The sequence below is a fragment of the Oncorhynchus mykiss genome, chromosome 18, assembly GCF_013265735.2.
Source record: "Oncorhynchus mykiss isolate Arlee chromosome 18, USDA_OmykA_1.1, whole genome shotgun sequence".
Taxonomy (NCBI): domain Eukaryota; kingdom Metazoa; phylum Chordata; class Actinopteri; order Salmoniformes; family Salmonidae; genus Oncorhynchus; species Oncorhynchus mykiss.
The window spans coordinates 18,902,355-18,923,110 of NC_048582.1; the positions used below are offsets into that span (position 1 = coordinate 18,902,355).

General features: G+C 45.7%; 3 protein-coding genes across 4 annotated transcripts; 1 reads left to right on the forward strand and 2 right to left on the reverse strand.

The window, feature by feature from the left end:
* The first annotated feature begins 1,510 nt into the window (after positions 1 to 1,510).
* On the forward strand, positions 1,511 to 3,050 carry ebi3 (Epstein-Barr virus induced 3). The gene is given in 5 exon segments (NM_001124405.1): positions 1,511 to 1,668; positions 1,907 to 2,024; positions 2,131 to 2,357; positions 2,447 to 2,613; positions 2,725 to 3,050. Coding segments are annotated over 5 exon segments (795 nt in total). The 5' UTR covers positions 1,511 to 1,535; the 3' UTR covers positions 2,875 to 3,050.
* A 110-nt stretch (positions 3,051 to 3,160) lies between these two features.
* Positions 3,161 to 5,604, reverse strand: LOC110497081 (outer dense fiber protein 3-like protein 2). The gene is made up of 6 exons (XM_036951416.1): positions 5,586 to 5,604; positions 4,805 to 4,915; positions 4,518 to 4,589; positions 4,243 to 4,318; positions 3,501 to 3,684; positions 3,161 to 3,319 (listed from the first exon to the last, which is right to left on the reverse strand). The coding sequence occupies exons 1-6, from the start codon at positions 5,602 to 5,604 to the stop codon at positions 3,161 to 3,163; spliced, it is 621 nt and encodes a 206-aa protein (XP_036807311.1).
* Positions 5,605 to 6,651: 1,047 nt separating this feature from the next.
* On the reverse strand, positions 6,652 to 13,334 carry crlf1a (cytokine receptor-like factor 1a). Of its 2 annotated transcripts, none has more exons than XM_036952162.1 (8): positions 12,835 to 13,334; positions 10,235 to 10,513; positions 9,656 to 9,785; positions 9,388 to 9,557; positions 8,472 to 8,704; positions 8,266 to 8,359; positions 7,506 to 7,691; positions 6,652 to 7,352 (listed from the first exon to the last, which is right to left on the reverse strand). In XM_036952162.1, the coding sequence occupies exons 1-8, from the start codon at positions 12,890 to 12,892 to the stop codon at positions 7,336 to 7,338; spliced, it is 1,167 nt and encodes a 388-aa protein (XP_036808057.1). In that variant the 5' UTR covers positions 12,893 to 13,334; the 3' UTR covers positions 6,652 to 7,335. The 2 variants fall into 2 exon arrangements, with proteins under 2 accessions (XP_036808057.1, XP_036808056.1); XM_036952161.1 differs by having other exon boundaries at positions 7,510 to 7,691; positions 12,835 to 13,333.
* Positions 13,335 to 20,756: the final 7,422 nt, after the last annotated feature.

Below are 20,756 nucleotides of genomic sequence, written 5' to 3' on the forward strand. Positions count from 1 at the left end.
TCCAGTCTTCACAATAAAAGTCGCTCATGTCGAAAAGCACGCATTTAATATTAATAAATATATAAATATAATTTTATGATTTATATTTTAATTAAAAACAATGATTGTGTCCATGAAAGTGGGGTTGAGTCCCTACCACAGTATCTAAGGAATAGAGTGTCAACATGGATCTGCATCACAGCAATATAAGTTATGGATTAAATTTGCCATCACAAGAGAGGGTTTCAGAATGACATCCATTGAAAAAAAACATATTTTTTTTTTGTGAACTGAGGAACCGGGACTTGAACCTGAGTTGCTCTCGTGAAAGGCAATCACGCTACCGCATCTTTCCAACAGGGTTAACCAACTTAGTTGGATTTGTAAGGTGGCTCATTAGAGAGGATTCTTTCAATATACATGTTGTTTATAGCAGTGAATAAAAACAAATATTTGAAATGGCTCATTGTGATAAGGCCTTTATTTCCTGTGATAACTTTAGGATGTCTCCTCAGTCTCCTCAGTATGAGATCTCATGTTATATAGCATGAAAGCTAATGAGCAACTGAAACATTTTCCAGTGTTTTTTTACAGCAATACAATTAATTTCCTGTATTTAACATCATGTGCTTGGTCAATTTTGTTAAACATTTTTTTATTTAACTAGGCAAGTCAGTTATGAACAAATTCTTATTTACAATGAAGGCCTACACTGGCCAAACCCAGATGTTGGGCCAATTGTGCACCACCCTATGGGACTCTTAATCTCAGGCTGGTTGTAATACAGCCTTGAATTGAGCTCAGGCTCAAGCACTGAGATGCAGTGCCTTAGACCGCTACGCCACTTGGTAGCCCCAATAGGAGAGGTTCAGCATGAAAAATTGTTTATATTTTCACAATCTAAACGTAAATATTTTGGCCAAACTGGTGGCAGTTGAAGAGTTAATTGCAAACTACGTCATTTAGATTTTTTTTACCCCTTCGGAGGACAAATATATTTTTTTGCTACATATACATACATTTTACCTATACATTTTACATACATATGTCATTGTAGATTCAAATGTTTTTTTCATTAATTATGTCATTTTCTCTTGAACCATATGGGCCTGATTCTAATAATTAGTTGGTTGATGAACTGAATCAGGTTAGTTACAAGAGGGGTTGGAGTGAAAACCTACATGACGGTAGCTATCCAGTAACAGGGTTGGAGAGCCTTGTTCTGAGCCCTGTTCTAACCTAGAAATTAATGGATAATAAATAATTAATTAATATTTTATATGAGTACATTTGTAAAAGTATGAATTACCAAAGTTAACATAGATTTCCATGTTCCATGTTTGGTAAATTACCTGTAGTTTTACAACCCTAGTGTTGCACAATATCAAATCAACCTAGGGCAGGCACTGTTAGCTAGGGGGTAGGGACTTTATTTGGAATCCAGCCAATGAGAGGAGACTTTGGATTGTGGGCAGGTTTGCAGAACTGTTAATATTAGAATATTAGTCAGTCAGTCAGTCAGTCACTGTAGCCTGTCTGTTCTTAACATAAGAGGAATGTACGTCCAGCATTGTGTGTGTGTTCTATTCTGGCTGTGTGTGTGTGCTGTGGTGACTCTTCTCAGCGGTGTACTCAGCAGCGATGGGACGGTTCTGACGGTTCCATCAGGAGAGAACAGAGCAGAAAGGGGTGAGACTGCATTCTCAGAAATGAGGACCTGTCTGGAATACTTAAAAATAGCTATCTTCTCTCATTTCCTTCCATCTCCACATCCCCTGTTTCTTTCCTTTCTCTGTCTCGCCCCCTCCCCTCTCCACCCCTATTTCCTACTTTCCCATTTTCTCTCTCCCCTTCCACTGCTCTCTCCCTCTCCCCTGAGTGTATTTGGGGGTGACTTCTGAGTGTGTGTATCCTATGCCACTGGCAGACCCCCCCTCCCCTCCAGAGGTACGTTGCTGGTCTCCCAGTTACCCCTTCAAAGCCCTCTGCTCATGGCCTGAGCCTCCACAGACCCAGCTTCCCATACAGTACATCGCCACCTACAGGTACACTGTTTGTTTGTGTGTGTGTGTGTGAGAAAGAGTTTGAGAGAGAAGCTTATAGACGCTCAAAACATCCCCCTTTCTCAGTTAATCTCTCCGTATGTCCTAGTATGAAAGGCGGAGAGATCCAGCAGTGCCATCCCTACCCTACCTCCGTGCATCCTCTCCCCAGCCCAGAGTCCTCTCTCCCTGGGGTGAATGGCTCCTCTCCAGGGGCAAGGTGGCTCTGTGTCCTAAAGGGTTTAAAGCTCTACACGTCTTACACGCTCAACATCACAGGAGTCAACCGTATGGGCAGCGCCTCCCACCTACAGGCCTTCACTGTAGAGGACATTGGTAAGAACCTGTCTCTCTGTCTCTGTGGCTCCTACCTATTGGAATAGTAGTAGCAGAATCATTGTGTGTGTGTGTGTGTGTGTGTGTAGTGAAGCCGGACCCCCCTGTGAATGTGACTGTGCAAGTCATTCCCGGGAAGCTGAGGCTGTTAGTGAAGTGGGCCCCTCCCCCTTCCTGGTCTGACCGCACCCTCTTCCCCCTGAAGTACCAAGTCAAATTCCACTGGGACAACAAGGGTACCCCACATGAGATCACTGTGAGTGCAGACTCTTATTTTGTCTGTGTGACCCTGTCTTTCTCCCCTTTTCTCACTCTCTCTCCCCCCCCCCCCCCCTCTCAATCTCTCTGTCTCCCTTTGTCTCTGTAGTTGGATCCGTTTGAGGACACCAAAAAAGTTCTACCAGGGCTGTCTCCTGAGAGGTCTTATCTAGTTCAGGTGTGTTCCATGGAACTGATGGGGCTGGGACAGAGCAGTGATTGGAGCCTACCTATTACTGTCACTATGCCTGCACACTGAACACACACACATACACACTGAGATAACACAGGCATATATGCGCATGTGTACACACACATACACACACACACACAGAGATCCCACACATAGATCAACACAGATCACACCCATAGATCAACCGCATTTGTAAACCACAACTTGACTTAACAATGATAATAAAAACACTTGATTTGTAAAGCATGTTTCCAACATTGTGCTAAATGTGCTCATTAAAACAACACAGTGGTATTTAACTCAGAACTGACTCCAGCATTTCCACAAACTCCGTGTGAAACTCCAATAAAAATCAGTCGGAAACAACCACCACCAGAGGAGTAATGAACTCTGAGTGTCTGATGCCCAGGGAGAAGGCAGGAGGTCTGGGGAGGTGGAGCAGGACCTTCTCCGGGCTGTGGGTCCCTGGCCCAGGCTTCTGAGACTGATCGCTGGCCCGGGTAGTCCGGCTCTGGATCAAAATTAAAATCACATCCAACTTTATTTTAAGGGAAACATCCCAATACTCTAGTCTAGAGGAAGAGATATGCAAGAAAATACTATACAAAATGTTCAATTGTACATAAATAAATAGCTAAAAAGCTAATTGAATACACCTACAGCCTACATAAATAAAAGATCACGCTATGAACCTGCATAGAGAAGGACGGCTGTGTGAGGTAGACGCTGGGATCAGTACTGTTGTAGCGTCCTGGTCCAGAGGTCATGGACCGGTCTTCTGATGGAGCTCCTACCTGTCTGCGCCCCGCCAAGCTGTAGCTGGCACTGGACGGCTTGTGGGGCACCTGGGAACCCAGCAGGTTAGGGTGGGTGTACCTGGGAGGATGATTAAAATGATATTAATCATCTCCCGGGTGGCACAGTGGTCTAAGGCACTGCATCGCAGTGCTAGCTGTGCCACCAGGGACTCTGGGTTGGAGCCCAGGCTCTGTCGCAGCCGGCCGCGACCGGGAGGTCCATGGGGCGACGCCTAGCGTCGTCCGGGTTAGGGAGAGTTTGGCCGGTAGGTATATCCTTGTTTCATCGCACACTAGCGACTCCTGTGGCGGGCCGGCGCAGTGCACGCTGACCAGGTCGCTAGGGGCACGGTGTTTCCTCCGACACATTGGCTTCCGGGTTGGATGCGCGCTATGAAGCAGTGCGGCTTGGTTGGGTTGTGTTTCGGAGGACTCTCGACCTTCGTCTCTCCTGAGCCCGTACAGGAGTTGTAGCGATGAGACAAGATAGTAACTACTAAAAACAATTGGATACTATGAAAAGGGGGTAAAATAAAAATAAATAAAAGAATGATATGAATCATATAGCGTCACTCTTTACCCCCTCTGTCTCTCTCTTTCATTTGTACCGGTCAGGCGGGCACAGAATCCATTATACGGTAGTGTGACAGAGAGCCAATAGTGTAGGAGGAAGGTCTGAGATGAGCTTTCTCTGGGCTGTAGGGACCTGCAGTCTGGAAGAGAGAGGGGAGGAGAGAGAGGGGTGAGAGAGATAAAGAGAGAGAGAGGGGGGGGGGGGGTGAGAGAGAATGTAAAGAATGTCCCGCAGCCCACTGGGGTGATACAGTTTGATTGAACAATTTATCTGATTCAGGGAGTAGCTAGTCTAAACGGCGCGTCTTGCCCTGCCTAGCATAGAGTAAGAAGGGGTACCGACGCGTCCGAACCGGGTCATCTTGGCATCGATGTGGTACTGGGGTCCTGGACTGCAATCCACGGAGACCACTGTGGAGAAGAACGCACAATAATTAATAATAATAAAGGTCAAAGGTGAATTTAAAGGTCAAACTTTAGGAAAATGTCAGCAGTATTTTCCATCGACTTCTGCTTCATGCCCTACTTGCCTGGAGTGTGAATCCTCACGGCAATGGTGTGAATAAGGTCTACTCACCATACAAGAGAAAAAAGCAAGGAGACTGAGTTTGACCTCAGAGACTTACTATTGCTGCTCATACGTCTGTGGAAGGTGTAGGCGGGGCTACTGTGCTTGGCGCGGTCATGGTTGACGTAGCCAATGGTTGGAGGGAGAGCATAGTGACCGGGGCCTGGCCCTAGCAACAAGTAATGATGGTGATGATAATGATCATGTTTATTTTCCAGTCATGTAAAACAAAAATACATTTTTTCCCCATATTCCTGCTCCTCCAGTTTCTAGAGCTTCTACATTTCACTTTTCCATTGATGTTAAAACAGAAATATGACAGTGTTGAGTACGGTCCCTGTCAACTAAATTAAAGTTGTAATGTAAACATGTTGCATAACAGATGTCTTCAATAAACCTTTCTCTCTGCCAGCAATTATCGGAAGCCTCTTAACCTCCATGATTTGTCGATCTCTCTCTCTATTTTCCTACCCCCTCCTCTATTCCTCTTTTACACGTTGTTCTTCTGTCACTCCCAGCTAGGGTTGCCAATCCTCAGAGAATGCTTTCTCTCCCAGAGCAGTCAGTTGTGTCTGTGTGGGCAGCCCTGTGATTCGCTGGCAGCTAGAAATGCAATCACCAATCAGCACAATAATAACAAGCAGGAGAAGAGATTCGGTCTGGTTTGATCCTCTGTTAGTCCACATCTGTTAGTCACGTCTGTCGACAAAACTTTGTTAGACCACTTCAGTCAAAAGGTATCCCAGAATAAGTTGACAACTCTACTCCGTGCACACAGATCTCTCTCTCTCTCTTTCCTCCATTCTGCAGCCCTGGGAACACCTGAATCACCATCTCACTTCTCTTCTTAGAGTTCATGTGTCATAGAGGCGACTCGATGTCCATGTGATGAGTACACTTCCCTGGCGACTGAAGACTAGCTTTTCCAGGCTTTAGCTCAGCTGGTTAATAATGTTGTGGCACGCAGATGACCAAGGTTAAACCCATTTAGTCACGCATAGACAATTAGCTACACTTTGCCCACCTGCAGCAATCGTTAGATGCCCCCTCTGTCTCTCTGGTACAGACTGTGATGCAGGAGGTATTTCAAATCTGACCCTTCAAAGGGAGACTCAGCAGTAGGATATCATCGCACATATTGGGGCAACTTCCTGCTTAACATACATACATGAACAACAACAGAATTCAGATTTACCAAGACTACCACTATTGTCTCTCCCTAATTTGCATTGCTGCTGATTCTGTAAGGAGAAATCTGACCGGCATAATGATGTCATATTGCTGAGTGTAGCTTTAAGTTACTGTATAGGATATCTTTTCATAAAGGGTGCTGGGAGGCAGAGAGAGGTAACTAAAGGTTGTGGGCAGAGCCCAGACCAACAAACACGGGTTAATTATTAACAGGCACTGACTCAGGACACCCGCAGGCCGCAGTAACGGGAACTTGCAGCCATGTCATCAACATCAGACAGACAACGTGGGCGTTGACCTCTAAGCATGCTGGATAAACAGAGTCGGGTTGCTACCAATTATGTATCGCCACAAGCTTGCCACTGTAGTGAACATGAAAATTGGACTCCTAAAATGCTCTGTCACAAAGTACTTTTAGAATAAAACAGGGCACAGGAGTCATTGGTGATGTAAGACCAGACATGTATAAACTGGGTTAATGGAGTGATGTATAGATTACATATAGAGAACATCATTCCTGTTTCCCCAGTGTAACATCAGTAGCAGAAACATGACAGGCTATAAGTGCATAGAGGAACACAGCTGTGTGTCTGGGTGTGTGTGTGTCTGGGGGTGTGTGTGTCTGGGGATGTGTGTGTCTGGGGATGTGTGTGTCTGGGGATGTGTGTGTCCGGGGGTGTGTGCGAGTGTGTGTGAATAGAATGACTTCCAAACTCTTTCAAACAAAACTATAATTCATAATTAAGTCAATAACATGATCACTAACCTAACATAACTTACTAACAAAACATAATAGTTTAAATAAGACAGTATTTAAATACGATAGTACAAAAATATAGATGGTGAACCGCCTCCACAGGTAAACATTAGCATTATGATCAGGAAAAACTCCTGACCCTACTTGTTATTAAGACAGATCTCCACACTGATACAGACAACAATGTCAGTCTATAGTCTTGTAACGGTGCCCCCCCCAGACAGGGTTCCCAAATATTGGGTCACAGACAGTTCCAATTGGGTCGTCATGGTTTAAGACTGGGATGTGACTAGAAACATTACTATGGTCCTCCGTCTCCACTGTTCCTCCCAGTATGTTAGCTTCCACTAGAGGGTGCTGTGGATCTCTAGCTTTTCAGAGCTGCCAGTATTTCCACAGTAAGAAGAAGATCGCTATTCCTCAACTTCTTATTCCTCCATGTCTTGTTAAATAATTACAGCATAGCCTAGGGCTGCTGTTGTAGAGACACTGTCCCCAAAATTGTACTTATGCCCCCTTCTTCCGTCGCTGAATGGTGTATGCAAAACCACAGCATTTAGGGGAAACCATTTTTCACACACATGACGTTGTCTTGACTTTGTTGCTGGTTGTTTAAAGGCAGGGGGGATGCGTACTATGACTTATCCCCTTGTAGGACCTGAGAGAGAGAAAAACTAATGAGGATTTCCCTGAACAAGAAAAGCTGAACGATTCAAACATGATGATACAAATGATTCAATAAGACCTGTGTGCATGCCTGTGTGTGTGGTTGTTGTATGTGAGTGCAGGTGAGTTCTACTTAGATCCTTACCTACCTGGTTGCGTGTTTTGTGGCTCTTCTGCATCCAGACTCTCCATTGGTCGTAGAGTTTGATTGACATGCCGCCGCAGCCATACGCATGATTCCGTACCCAGCCGAAGAACTGCTTCAGCTCTCGACGTAACGTAGAATTGTAGTCTCCAGACTTGGAGTCACACGAACCTGATAATACACGCTCTGTAGGAGGGGAGAGAGGGGGTTAGAGTGTGTGTGTGATTGGGTGTGCATACAGTAGATGTGTGTGTGTGTGTGTGTGTGTGTGTGTGTGTGTGTGTGTGTGTGTGTGTGTGTGTGTGTGTGTGTGTGTGTCTGTGTGTGTGTGTGTATGTGTCTGTGTGTATGTGTCTGTGTGTGTGCGTGCGCGTCCTCACCACTATGAGGTGTAGAAGCAGCAGTAGGGGTGTGTGTGTGTGTGTGTGTATGTGTGTGTGTGCGTGCGCGTCCTCACCACTATGAGGTGTAGAAGCAGCAGTAGGTGTGTGTGTGTGTGTGTGTGTGTGTGTGTGTGTGTGTGTGTGTGTGTGTGTGTGTGTGTGTGTGTGTGTGTATGTATGTGTCTGTGTCTGTGTGTCTGTGTGTGTGTGTGTGTGTGTGTGTGTGTGTGTGTGTGTGTGTGTGTGTGTGTGTGTGTGTGTCTGTGTGTATGTGTCTGTGTGTGTGTGTGTGTGTCTGTGTCTGTGTCTGTGTGTGTGTGTGTGTGTGTGTGTGTGTGTGTGTGTGTGTGTCTGTGTGTGTGCGTGCGCGTCCTCACCACTATGAGGTGTAGAAGCAGCAGTAGGATGGCTCCATTCACTCCAGATACCAGCCCTACGAGACCCAAAGATCCCTACTGGGTTACAGCGCACCTGCATAGAACACACTGGGATTAACACATACACACACGCGCGCGCACGCACACACACACACACACGCGCGCACGCACGCACGCACGCACACACACACACACACACGCCGTACCTGGACAAAATACACAGTACCCGGTCTCAGGCCTGCCAGGCGACATGATGTCTGGTTCCCAACGTCCTCCATGACCTTCCAGTCTGAGTTGTCCTCCAGCCGGTAGCGTATCTGGTACTTGGCCTGGAACAGGAAGTCTTTGAGAGCTGGGGGAGACTCCCATCGAACACTCAGATGGTCCTCCAGGTCACCCACACGACTCACACTCACACCTGACGGCGGGTCCGTCGTTACTGTGGACGGGGAGGGGAAAGAGGTAGCGTAACTCAGAACTACTTTAAAACAGAAAGATCCGTGTAAAATAATGGTTATTTCTTTCTTCTCTGAGTGAATTGGATCTGACCGTAACAGTAAGTCATACAGCACGGGTACTGTTGTGTTATTAGTTTCAGTGTGGAGGGAAATGAGGGAGCAGCGAGTAGTAACTCGAGTGGTGTAAAGCGTCAATCGCCCACCTTCCTAGCCCTGCCCCATCCGCAGGGTGTGTGTGTGTGTGTGTGTGTGTGTGTGTGCCCACCTAGCATGAGTAAAAGGAAAATGAGCTCATCAAAAGGCAGGGTGTGTCTGGTCTTCTTCCATTTGTCAAAATGCCCGTCCTCCCCCATTTGTGTGTGTGTGTGTGAGTGTGTGTGTCCCCTTCACCCCCAAAATCCTGGGTTGGGATCTAAGTAGTAGGATGAAGTTGGTCCTAGATGTTTATCTTAGGTCAGTTTTACGATTCTCCACTAATGGTTACTGTTAGGTCTTGGGCTAGGTAAGCTGATCCTGTATATGTGCCCCAGGGCAACTTTTAACTGGGGCAGATGTAAAGCTCTAAAGCCAGAGGGTCAAAGTTCAGGCACTTACTCTCTCTCTGTCTCTCTATCTGTCTCTGTCTCTCTCACACACACACACTTGCAAGTACGCACACACTCACCCACGTCTAGGATATCCAGGGTTATGACATCAGAGGTGGCTGAGCCGAGCTGATTGGTGGCTTCCACCCAAATCTCGTAGGGAGTGAAGAGGGCGAGGTCACGAGGTATGTAGCAAGAGTACGGCTGGGCGGCATTGTACTCCTCACATTCTCTCTCTCTGCCATACCACCTACACACACACACACACACACACACGTGTATTAGACTCAGACTGTATTAGAATGTGTGCGTATGCGTGTTTATTAAGTGTGTGCAAGGAGTGTGTACCTGAGTTTGTATTTGAGTGTGTATTTGGTCTTGATGAAGGTCTCTCCCTGTCCTCCCGGTGCCCATCGACAGGTCAGGTCTTTGGTGTTTCTGGACCAGCAGGTTAAGTTGACTGGCTTCACTGGAGGCACTGAGGGAGAAGGTGGGTGGTGGGAGAGAGGATATATTTTAGTCCAGAATGTTCTTCTGTCTGTCTGGGGTTCAAATTCTGGGACTTTGCCAAGATTCCATCCCTTTCTGAACACAAGGTGTTGAAAAGGGACGTCACGCTGAGATTAGGGCACTGTGACAGCACTGTGTGTGTGCTTGTGTGTGTGTGTCTGTCAGACCTGTGTGTGCTTGTGTGTGTGTGCGCGTGTCTGTCAGATCTGTGTGTGTATGTGTGTGTCAGACTCCATGTCCAGGGAGTAGTAAAGGGAGTAATGCACCACAACACGGTGTAATAACACAGGAGTTAACAGGACTAAAGACCCTACAGTTACTCATGAGACTGGTATAACACGGTTAACTTTTAGCTATGTGTGTGCGCTAGATGCTGCTGCTAGATGTGTGTGTGTGTGTGTGTTTTGATTCACTTACTCCCAATGTAGAGGCAGGACCCGGCCAGAACATGTCCTCCATGGTTGTGACACACCAGGTTGTCCCCTGACCTCTGCCTAGAGGCTGGCAGGCCCGGCAGGGTGACACTGAGGGCCGTAGGGCTCAACACGCTGTAGGAAGAGCTGGGCAGCCGGCGGCCATTCAGGCTCCAGAACAGAGAGCTGGCGTGGAGGCCCAGATCAGGGCTGACTGAACATGTGGCAGTGAGGGTGGAGCCGATGGGCAGGGCTGGGTCCTGGGGGAAGATCCCAGCCATCTCTGGAGGGGAGAGAGATGGGATGAGTGAATTAATGGATGAAAGAATGGTTGATTGAACTATTGATTCCCAGTAAGCAGAGGGAAAGAGACAGACGAGAGGGGAAAGAGAGAGATAGATGTGTTTTTACTGATTCAATGACTCAGAAGAGAATATCTGACAAATAGGCTACTGTATTCTAGAACACAGCCGTAACTCCCAGGTCAGTAGTGAACCCAGATTTCCACTTCCATAGACCCAGAGTGTTTATCACATTGTCAGACCTCTATAAGTCTCATCCTCAAGCCATGAGTGTTGAACAGCTGCCTCAGATAAAGGCTGTGTTGTGCTTTGAGGAAGCTCTTATGAAGACGTTAATTTGACCTAAACTCCTCCTCAACCACACATACACACACACACACACACACACACACTATTTACACCAAAACACTGGCAACACTGACGCTGTAAATGTATCATCGTGGAAAGGAAGCCAGACTGTGATTAGCCAATCAAAAAACGATCCAGCTCCATAACAATCTTGGTCTCACCACTGCAGCATTACAGGCCAGGCAGAGGGAATGGCCCTGAATTAAGGAGCAGAACATTCAGTCCAAAGACCTCAACGACAGATGCAATTACACTTGTGTATTTACTCACGTAAATACGCAAGGGCTTTAGCCATAGGGTTCTGAAGAAGTAACTATGGGCTGTAAAATAGTATTTGTTTCTAGAAAGGAGGTCTCCTGAGGTAAGGCTGCTCATACAGATGACGGTTTAAAGGGGCAACAGTGTTTTCTTCTGGTGAGAGTGTTCTGTGCACTGATTATACGGCTTGTACAGAATGTTTGTTTTCGTTCACGTCTGAGACTGAGCATTGATCATTTCCGCAGGGTTTAATTTCCATCCAGGCACAGAGCCAAGATGGTGGTCAGTTAGATCAGGTGTGTTAAGCGCTTGGATGGAACAAAAGTCTGCAACACCCTGTTTGTTTCTCAGGGGTGAAAAACATAGCTTTTTAAAAATCTATGTAAACACACAAGCTGTCGAGCTAAAGCCCTGTATTACAGCACTGGTGTTGTGAAGATAAAAAATGGCCTCTGGTTTTAGACCCTCCTGGTTCTGGATGTCAGTCTTCAATCCTCTGGTTTCTAAAACACTGTTTACCCTTGGCTCCTGAACGGAACAGTTCAAAGGTCGTCTGTGTTTCTGTCCGTCTACGGGACAAAGGAGCCACACGTGGAACATTTGATGGAGGCCTTGTATGTGAGTGAATTGAAACAAGACGTCATGCAACATTTAACCATATCGAGCCATGTGATGTTTTCTGAATGGCAGTTACTTTGACTATGACGAGTGAGTGGGAGTTTTCACTGGAAACGTTGACAACAAGAACATCAACTAGAGAGCATCAAGATGACATGGAAAGGAAGGCGAGAGACCGTTCACAAGGCAGCCAATTACCTGTGCCATAAAAGTCCAAGACTTCTTGCTATAAAGGCAGTGGCTCACTACTGTCGCATACATTAATTTCTTCATTAATCGAAACAACTGAAAATACATAAAAAGTTCATGGTTGGACAATAATAATCTAGGCCTACGTAGTTTTATGACCTCAGCTATACAAACAAACTGGACACAGACACCAAATCTAGCCGACATACCTGTGATTTATTTACTTTACTTTGTATTAAACTGACGGTTAATATTCCCTGAGACCCGACCATATGATGTCACCGTCTGTAAAGCCCAGTGCTATGTGTGTTAAACAAATTATTAGCCGAACTGTTGAAATCCATCCTCTTGGGACACAGTTTTTCAATAGCATGGTCAAGAAAACCGAGATCTGTGTATATGATTATTATTTCATCATTTCATCAAATCTACAAGGGCTAGTGATTGTTCATGGAACTGCATTTTAAAATGTATTTAGCAATATTTTGCATAAAGCAATATCGCATTATTTTACATGTCAAATTTTATTTTATTTCTTTATGAAATGCATTAGAATTACGTTTAGCCTATTAATTTAATTTGAAATGTTTGGAAAAATATGGTAGCCTACTAAATCTTATTGCCTGCGTTCAAATTACTTAATATTTACCAAACATTGTTATTTTTAGGACAGCAATATTATGGATAATCCTTTCAAAATATGTAGGATTTACAATTGTTAGAGCAATTATTTTGTACACTCATTCCCTATGAAACCCGCATAAACAATACAGTTTAGCGCATAAACAAGGTTTAGGACAGTAGGCTATTATCTAACAGTAGGCTATATCCTACCAAACCAGCTTTACAGACAACGTGTGTTATCACATGGAAGAGCTGCTGTACTTACGTGACGATGAGGACATAACAGCAGGAATGTACAGAATCAAGAATAATAATGACAACATTTTATGGCAACTTTTATCTTCTTTCGTTCAGTCGGTAAACTCTCCACTTTTTACGCTTATATTAATATAGTATAATTTACACAGGTTAGGAGGGGACCGCACGGGTTCAAGTTGAATAGCACCGCAGTCCGAAGATGCGAGAAGAGGAGTCTTTCATGCTCCGTCCGAACCTATTATTTGATCAGTTGATAGCAAACCATCTCCGGTTCTAAAGAGACCATCGGTAGTCGTGAGCTTTTCCAACCTCCGTTTAGTATTCTAGTGCTTCAACTTCTGTCTGTCTGCGTCTTCACACACAAGTTCATACTTTTCAAGCTCCTCCTCTCTCTTCCCACACAAACGCCAGTAATTTTTTCTTCCCCCCAGTCTTTTCCTCTCTTTTTCAATCCCCCCTCCCCATCTCTTGGCCTGTGATGCGTCAAGGAGTCAGATCCATTCACTTTCGCCGAATCACTCTTTCCCCCTCTTTTCTCTCTCTCCCTCCTTCTTTTCTGCCTGGGGGGCTGTTAAGTGATGAGTCACAAAGCATTATAGGGAACTTCCTCATGATGACTTTGACTCCCACACAGTGTGTGTGTGTGTGTGTGTATGTGCGTGCATGCGTGTGTCTGTGTGTCTATGCGTGCATGCGTGTGTCTGTGTGTCTATGCGTGCATGCGTGTGTCTGTGTGTCTATGCGTGTGTCTGTGTGTCTATGCGTGCATGCTTGTGCATGTGTGTGATGTCTGAGATGGTTTGTGTTTGTTTTGATGTTATGGTGACAGGTGGTGAAAGGGATGTATTGTGGTATCTTGCATAACCCATATACCCAATGCCTTGGGCTGCAGGGAACAATACATATTATGTCTTCTGAGTCTACACCCATACCCAATGCCTTGGGCTGCAGGGAACAACACATATTATGTCTTACAGTAGTAAGTACCCCCCCCCCCCCCCTCCCCCCCATCACCAACTAGCTGAGATTGGAACTTGTCACTTCTCCCAATTATATTAAATATTTCAGCAATATTTGAATCGGTCATTCCTTCCTTCAATTCTTCTTTCATTCCTACCTTCCTTCCCTTTGACGTAATCACTGATTTGACATTGTAGGATTGGTGAGAGTGGGTGTCATCTGATGCTTTGGATAACTCACTAGATGTCTTAATTCACATGAGCGAGACAGTGAGGTAAGGTAGACTACAGTCACAACATCCAGTCTACTCAATCATACTGCATTATCTTGTAGGATAAAAAAAACACTTCAAGTTGAACATCTCAATGGGGACTATGACTAATGTCTGAAGTATACCCCTCTCTGTCTTTCTCTCAGTCGTTCTCTCGGTCTCTCTCTTCCCCCCTCATCCTCTCTCTCTCTCTTGCTTTCTCTCTTTCTCCCCCTCTCTTCTTTGAGTCAGTTAGTGTAACAAAGACTGAGAATGTTAACTGATTCAGAGGCAAATGTCCCACAATGCCATGCTTTCTCTTGGTTCCGGGAGGCGCCCGTTGTTCCCGAGGTGATTCCCGCTCGTGGTGTGGCGACTGTGTCCGGGCGTCCCGTAAGTATGAAGAAAAGATTTGAATGAACAAGAAAACCCCGTGTTGTGTCACTTACAAGCCACTCTAAGACTGTAAGAATGAATTGCTTTGCTAAAGGGGGGTCGATTGATCTGAAGGGACTGAAAGGAGAATGTTTCTCATCAATGCAAAAAAAATGGTCTGTTAGTTGGCACACACACACACACACACACACACACACACACACACACACACACACACACACACACACACACACACACTGAGGGTAAGATGGTTCTGGATCTGTGACTGCCTACAACCATGCTGAAACATTGAGGAGGACAGATTGGAGATGGTTCAATCCAGCACTACTGTAACAGACATGGGAAGACAGGCTTATTCCCTTTAAACCAGACCATGCTGATGGGAACATGGGCCTATGGCAAAACCATGTGGCTGAAAACAAGTGGCTTAACCCTGTGAGACCCACGGTTGCAAAAATGCAACGCTGCCTGAATTGCATCACGTAAACTACACAATGATGTCAAACACTACCTAGTGCCTCTCCTTAGACCCAGATTCATGTCGTCCTAGTATTTGTTATGTCAGTATGATTATTGTGGTATCAGTAGCCTCTGAAACACTAGAAACCTGTCCTCTCATCTGAGACCACACTGGTCCCCTACACAAGCATAGTGTATGTTGGTAGCCATCCATGCAAGTACATCACTTGAAATCATTTTTTTCTGTGTTCTGATTATGTAAAAAATGAAAATAAATCAAGAAACAAACATTCTGAGCCAGAGCTAGAGGTAGTTTTGTAAATGATGCAAAAACGCAACATTGAGCTTAAAGGGTTGCAAAACTGAGAGATTGTTTCTCTTCCAAATTCTACAAATATGGGCAATCAAAAACTTCAATAGCTACTTTGATGTTCCTTCTACACATCAAAAGCTACTTTGATGTTCCTTCTACACATCAAAAGCTACTTTGATGTTCCTTCTACACATCAAAAGCTACTTTGATGTTCCTTCTACACATCAAAAGCTACTTTGATGTTCCTTCTACACATCAAAAGCTACTTTGATGTTCCTTCTACACATCAAAAGCTACTTTGATGTTCCTTCTACACATCAAAAGCTACTTTGATGTTCCTTCTACACATCAAAAGCTACTTTGATGTTCCTTCTACACATCAAAAGCTACTTTGATGTTCCTTCTACACATCAAAAGCTACTTTGATGTTCCTTCCACACATCAAAAGCTACTTTGATGTTCCTTCTACACATCAAAAGAACAGGCAAAAAAATGGTGTGGTTTATGAGGTCAAAATTCTGCCATTGACAACCATTAATTTTGTTGTAAAGGAGCAAGATAGTTCATCCAGAAGGGACAACTAAACAAAGTAGGTTAGATGTTCTTCATACATAGACATTTTTTAAAATAGTTGATCCTTTCAAAAATATATGTTCACATTTGCTATTTTAGACGACATGACTTCATTTCAGACTCATATACCATTTGACATTGTACATCACATGTTAATGTTTTGGATTCATTTTGATGTGATTTTTTATAGATTTTCAGTTTTCTTAACGTATAGTTTTCATACATTGATGCCCAATGTGGCTTTTTGCAAAGTTTCCAGAAAATTGTTCTATAAACATGAAATTCAAAAATCTAATTATTTTCATATCGGGGGCCTATTACAAGTATTTCTGAAGGGGAATAACGTGCTTTCCTCATTTGGTTCTATGCTTGCGTCTCACAGGGGAAGGATGATTCCATTAAGGGGCACATCAAAAATGTAATCCAGTACTGTAGATTCCAGTACAATAGAATAGAATAGATTGTGATGATACATGTATTATTCTCCTCTGATTATGGACCCTGCAGGAGATTTTAGCAAAGGTTACAGTTAGAGCCCTCTAATCAGGACTGGGAACCACTCCAACTCTATCTGAGTACAAGATGATGTACCAGGGGAGAGATAGAAAGAACAGGAGGGAGGAAGAAAGAGCGATGGAGCAAGAAAGTGAGGGGGATAGAGACACAAAGAGTTGGAGAGAGAAGGGGAGAGACAGAAAGAGAGAGAGAGAGGTAATCAGAGAAAAGCAGAGAGAGATCATTTCCTCTCAACATACCTAGAGGCAGCCCCAGAGGTCCAATCCTGCCTGATTAGGAGAAGAGTGTTGTTTGAAGACCATCAGTACCTGGTTATGAAGCCGTTCCATCCAGAGACACAAAGCAGGGCTACTCCTTTCTGAGGAATTCAGAGGGATTGTGCATATGTGTGGGGATTATACCCCTGAAAAAGGAGAGAACCAATCAGACTGTCATTCCTCCTCCTCACATAGAGAGAGAGAGAGTCTCTCTCTCTTTCTCAATGGTTTCTCTGAAATAATGCATGACAGATGTATGTCAACCTCTTTCTTCTCCCTCTCTCTGTCTGTCTCTCTTATGGCAGGGCCTCCAAAACATGCCAACGTAACTTATGTTTCTCCCTCTCTGTCTCCCTACGTCTCTCTCTCACCCTCTCTCCCTCTGTTCCCATCTGGACCCAATGTGTTGGTCTACTCTGCCATCAACAATCCAAAAAAGCAAAACACTACATTGAGGAGAAAGGGATCAAGGTTTTGTCTGTAAATCCCTCTGGTTTTATGGCCTGAATTACAAGTACATGTGAAGTGCGTGTTCATTTGAACTAGCTGGGTTGGATAGATTGTATACTGGCTGGATACTGGCTTTCACCCGTAGACTACTCCCCAACCCAATAATGTGGAGCTACAGTAACACTGAGAGGGCCTGCTGCTCCATTTCTATCCATTGGAGGGCAGTACCTACAAGCTTGTTCTGTATGTGTCAATGGCTGTAAATGTAAGCAATAAGAACCGGGGGGGGGGGGGGGGGCAATATATGGCCAATATACCACGGCTAAGGGTTGTTCTTATGCACGATGCAACGCGGAGTGCCTAGACACAGCCCTTAGCCGTCGTATAACGACCATATATCACAAACCCCTGAGGTGCATTATTTCTATTATAAACTGTTTACCAATATAATTGGTATGGTATATGGTATATGGTCTGATATACCACGGCTGTCAGCCAATCAGCATTCAGGGCTCAAACCACCCAGTTTATAACAGTGCATATCATATATTTTTGCATATCCCAACTCCCCCTGAAACACCCGCAGGGAGTCAGGTCAAGGCCAGGGTCGCCATTGTACAGTGCACCTGGAGCAATTAGGGTTACGTTCCTTGCTCAAGGGCACAGCAACAGATTTTTTCACCTTGTCAGCTCCGGTCTTCGACTAGCAGCCTTTCGGTAAATAGTGCAATGCTTTAACCTTGAGGCAAACATTTGTTTTATTACTGTTTACCCTCAAATAATTTTCATATTAGGTTATTAAATATATATAATAATATATAATAATCTTCTATCATTTCCCCTTTCCCCTCTGCTACAGCCTCTGTGAAAACCACCACTGCCTCTGCTGTCTCTCAGGGCACTGCCAGTTCTACTACAGCCTCTGTAAGTGCTCTTCTCTGCTACAGCCTCTGTGAAAACCACCACTGCCTCTGCTGTCTCTCAGGGCACTGCCAGTTCTACTACAGCCTCTGTAAGTGCTCTTCTCTGCTACAGCCTCTGTGAAAACCACCACTGCCTCTGCTGTCTCTCAGGGCACTGCCAGTTCTACTACAGCCTCTGTAAGTGCTCTTCTCTGCTACAGCCTCTGTGAAAACCACCACTGCCTCTGCTGTCTCTCAGGGCACTGCCAGTTCTGCTACAGCCTCTGTAAGTGCTCTTCTCTGCTACAGCCTCTGTAAGTGCTCTTCTCTGCTACAGCCTCAGTAAGTGCTCTTCTCTGCTACAGCCTCTGTAAGTGCTCTTCTCTGCTACAGCCTCTGTAAGTGCTCTTCTCTACTACAGCCTCTGTAAGTGCTCTTCTCTACTACAGCCTCTGTAAGTGCTCTTCTCTGCTACAGCCTCTGTAAGTGCTCTTCTCTACTACAGCCTCTGTAAGTGCTCTTCTCTGCTACAGCCTCTGTAAGTGCTCTTCTCTGCTACAGCCTCTGTAAGTGCTCTTCTCTGCTACAGCCTCTGTAAGTGCTCTTCTCTGCTACAGCCTCTGTAAGTGCTCTTCTCTGCTACAGCCTCTGTAAGTGCTCTTCTCTGCTACAGCCTCTGTAAGTGCTCTTCTCTGCTACAGCCTCTGTAAGTGCTCTTCTCTGCTACAGCCTCTGTAAGTGCTCTTCTCTGCTACAGCCTCTGTAAGTGCTCTTCTCTGCTACAGCCTCTGTAAGTGCTCTTCTCTGCTACAGCCTCTGTAAGTGCTCTTCTCTGCTACAGCCTCTGGGACAACTCAGAACATTTCTTAACTAATATCATTACAACCATAAAAACATGGCAGAAACAAAACTGTATCAGTGTAACGGTTCTGTAACGACAGACGCTGGGCGACGAAAAGCAAGTACAGGGTGTGGATTTAATAATAAATAGACATGAAACAAAACAAGAACAGCGTCTGGACAGGAGAAACATAACTACATCAATGCTGACTCAGGAATGAAACGGAGGAAGTGACAGATATAGGGAAGGGAAAGGACATGATGGAGTCTAGGTGAGTACCATAATTAAGCACAGGTGCATGTAATGATGGTGGCAGGTGTGCGTAATGAGTGAACTGGTGACCTCGAGCACCGAAGAGGGGGAGTGGGAGCACGTAACAATCAGTGTCTTGATATGATGAAGATATTGTGAGTAATCAGATTAATCTATTTTTGTCTTGTTTCATTTTCAGGAGAGCTGATTGGTGTGTGGACTACTTGCTCAGGCAGACTGTGAAGGCCATGCAGGACATGGGCCCTGAATCGAAGGAGACTGATTTTGAGGACTATGCAATGGACCCCACAGTTGGAACTCAACTGGATGACTTCACCACCACCACCACCACCACTACTGACTTCTCTGATGCCATCCCCACCCAGGCTGCTCCCACTACAGTCCAACCTGCTGCGTGCCCCACCCAGTCTGCTCCCACTACAGTCTAACCTGCTGCGTGCCCCACCCAGGCTGCTCCCACTACAGTCTAACCTGCTGCGTGCCCCACCCAGGCTGCTCCCACTACAGTCTAACCTGCTGCGTGCCCCACCCAGGCTGCTCCCACTACAGTCTAACCTGCTGCGTGCCCCACCCAGGCTGCTCCCACTACAGTCTAACCTGCTGCGTGCCTCACCCAGGCTGCTCCCACTACAGTCTAACCTGCTGCGTGCCCCACCCAGGCTGCTCCCACTACAGTCCAACCTGCTGCGTGCCCCACCCAGGCTGCTCCCACTACAGTCTAACCTGCTGCGTGCCCCACCCAGGCTGCTCCCACTACAGTCCAACCTGCTGCGTGCCTCACCCAGGCTGCTCCCACTACAGTCCAACCTGCTGCGTGCCCCACCCAGGCTGCTCCCACTACAGTCCAACCTGCTGCGTGCCCCACCCAGGCTGCTCCCACTACAGTCTAACCTGCTGCGTGCCTCACCCAGGCTGCTCCCACTACAGTCCAACCTGCTGCGTGCCTCACCCAGGCTGCTCCCACTACAGTCCAACCTGCTGCGTGCCCCACCCAGGCTGCTCCCACTACAGTCTAACCTGCTGCGTGCCCCACCCAGGCTGCTCCCACTACAGTCTAACCTGCTGCGTGCCTCACCCAGGCTGCTCCCACTACAGTCCAACCTGCTGCGTGCCCCACCCAGGCTGCTCCCACTACAGTCCAACCTACTGCGTGCCCCACCCAGGCTGCTCCCACTACAGTCTAACCTGCTTCCTCCAGTGCCAAGTCTGCTGCTTTCTTCACCCACATCCCAGTCTGCTGCCAGCCAACTCCACGCATGAAAAAAAACTTGATTGGTTTGATAAGTGGCATGAAAAAAAACTTGATTGGTTTGATAAGTGGCAACGCATCACTAGTTTCCATATAGGCTCTGCTGTACTCCAGACCTTTTTTTATCTTCTTTCTAAAATTAGAGGCTTGATTCAATCAGATTGAGCATTAACCCACGGTTGCTCCTGTGCGTCACAAACCACTCACTTCCTTCCCACACACACTTGTTGAATCAATGTTGTTTCCACGTCATTTCAAATCAATTATGTTGAACCAACGTGGAATAGATGTTGAATTGACGCCTGTGCCCAGTGGGATATTTTCCCTACCGCGATAGAAACTGTAGGCTATTGCATCCTTTTCATGTTCATTTGGATGGGGGGAAACAAAGCTTATCAGTCTAATCGGGAGTAGGGCCTATAGCCTACAATAGAACATCACACATTCAGGTGTTTGAACTATTAACGCGGCTGCAGGAACTTCTGGCGCG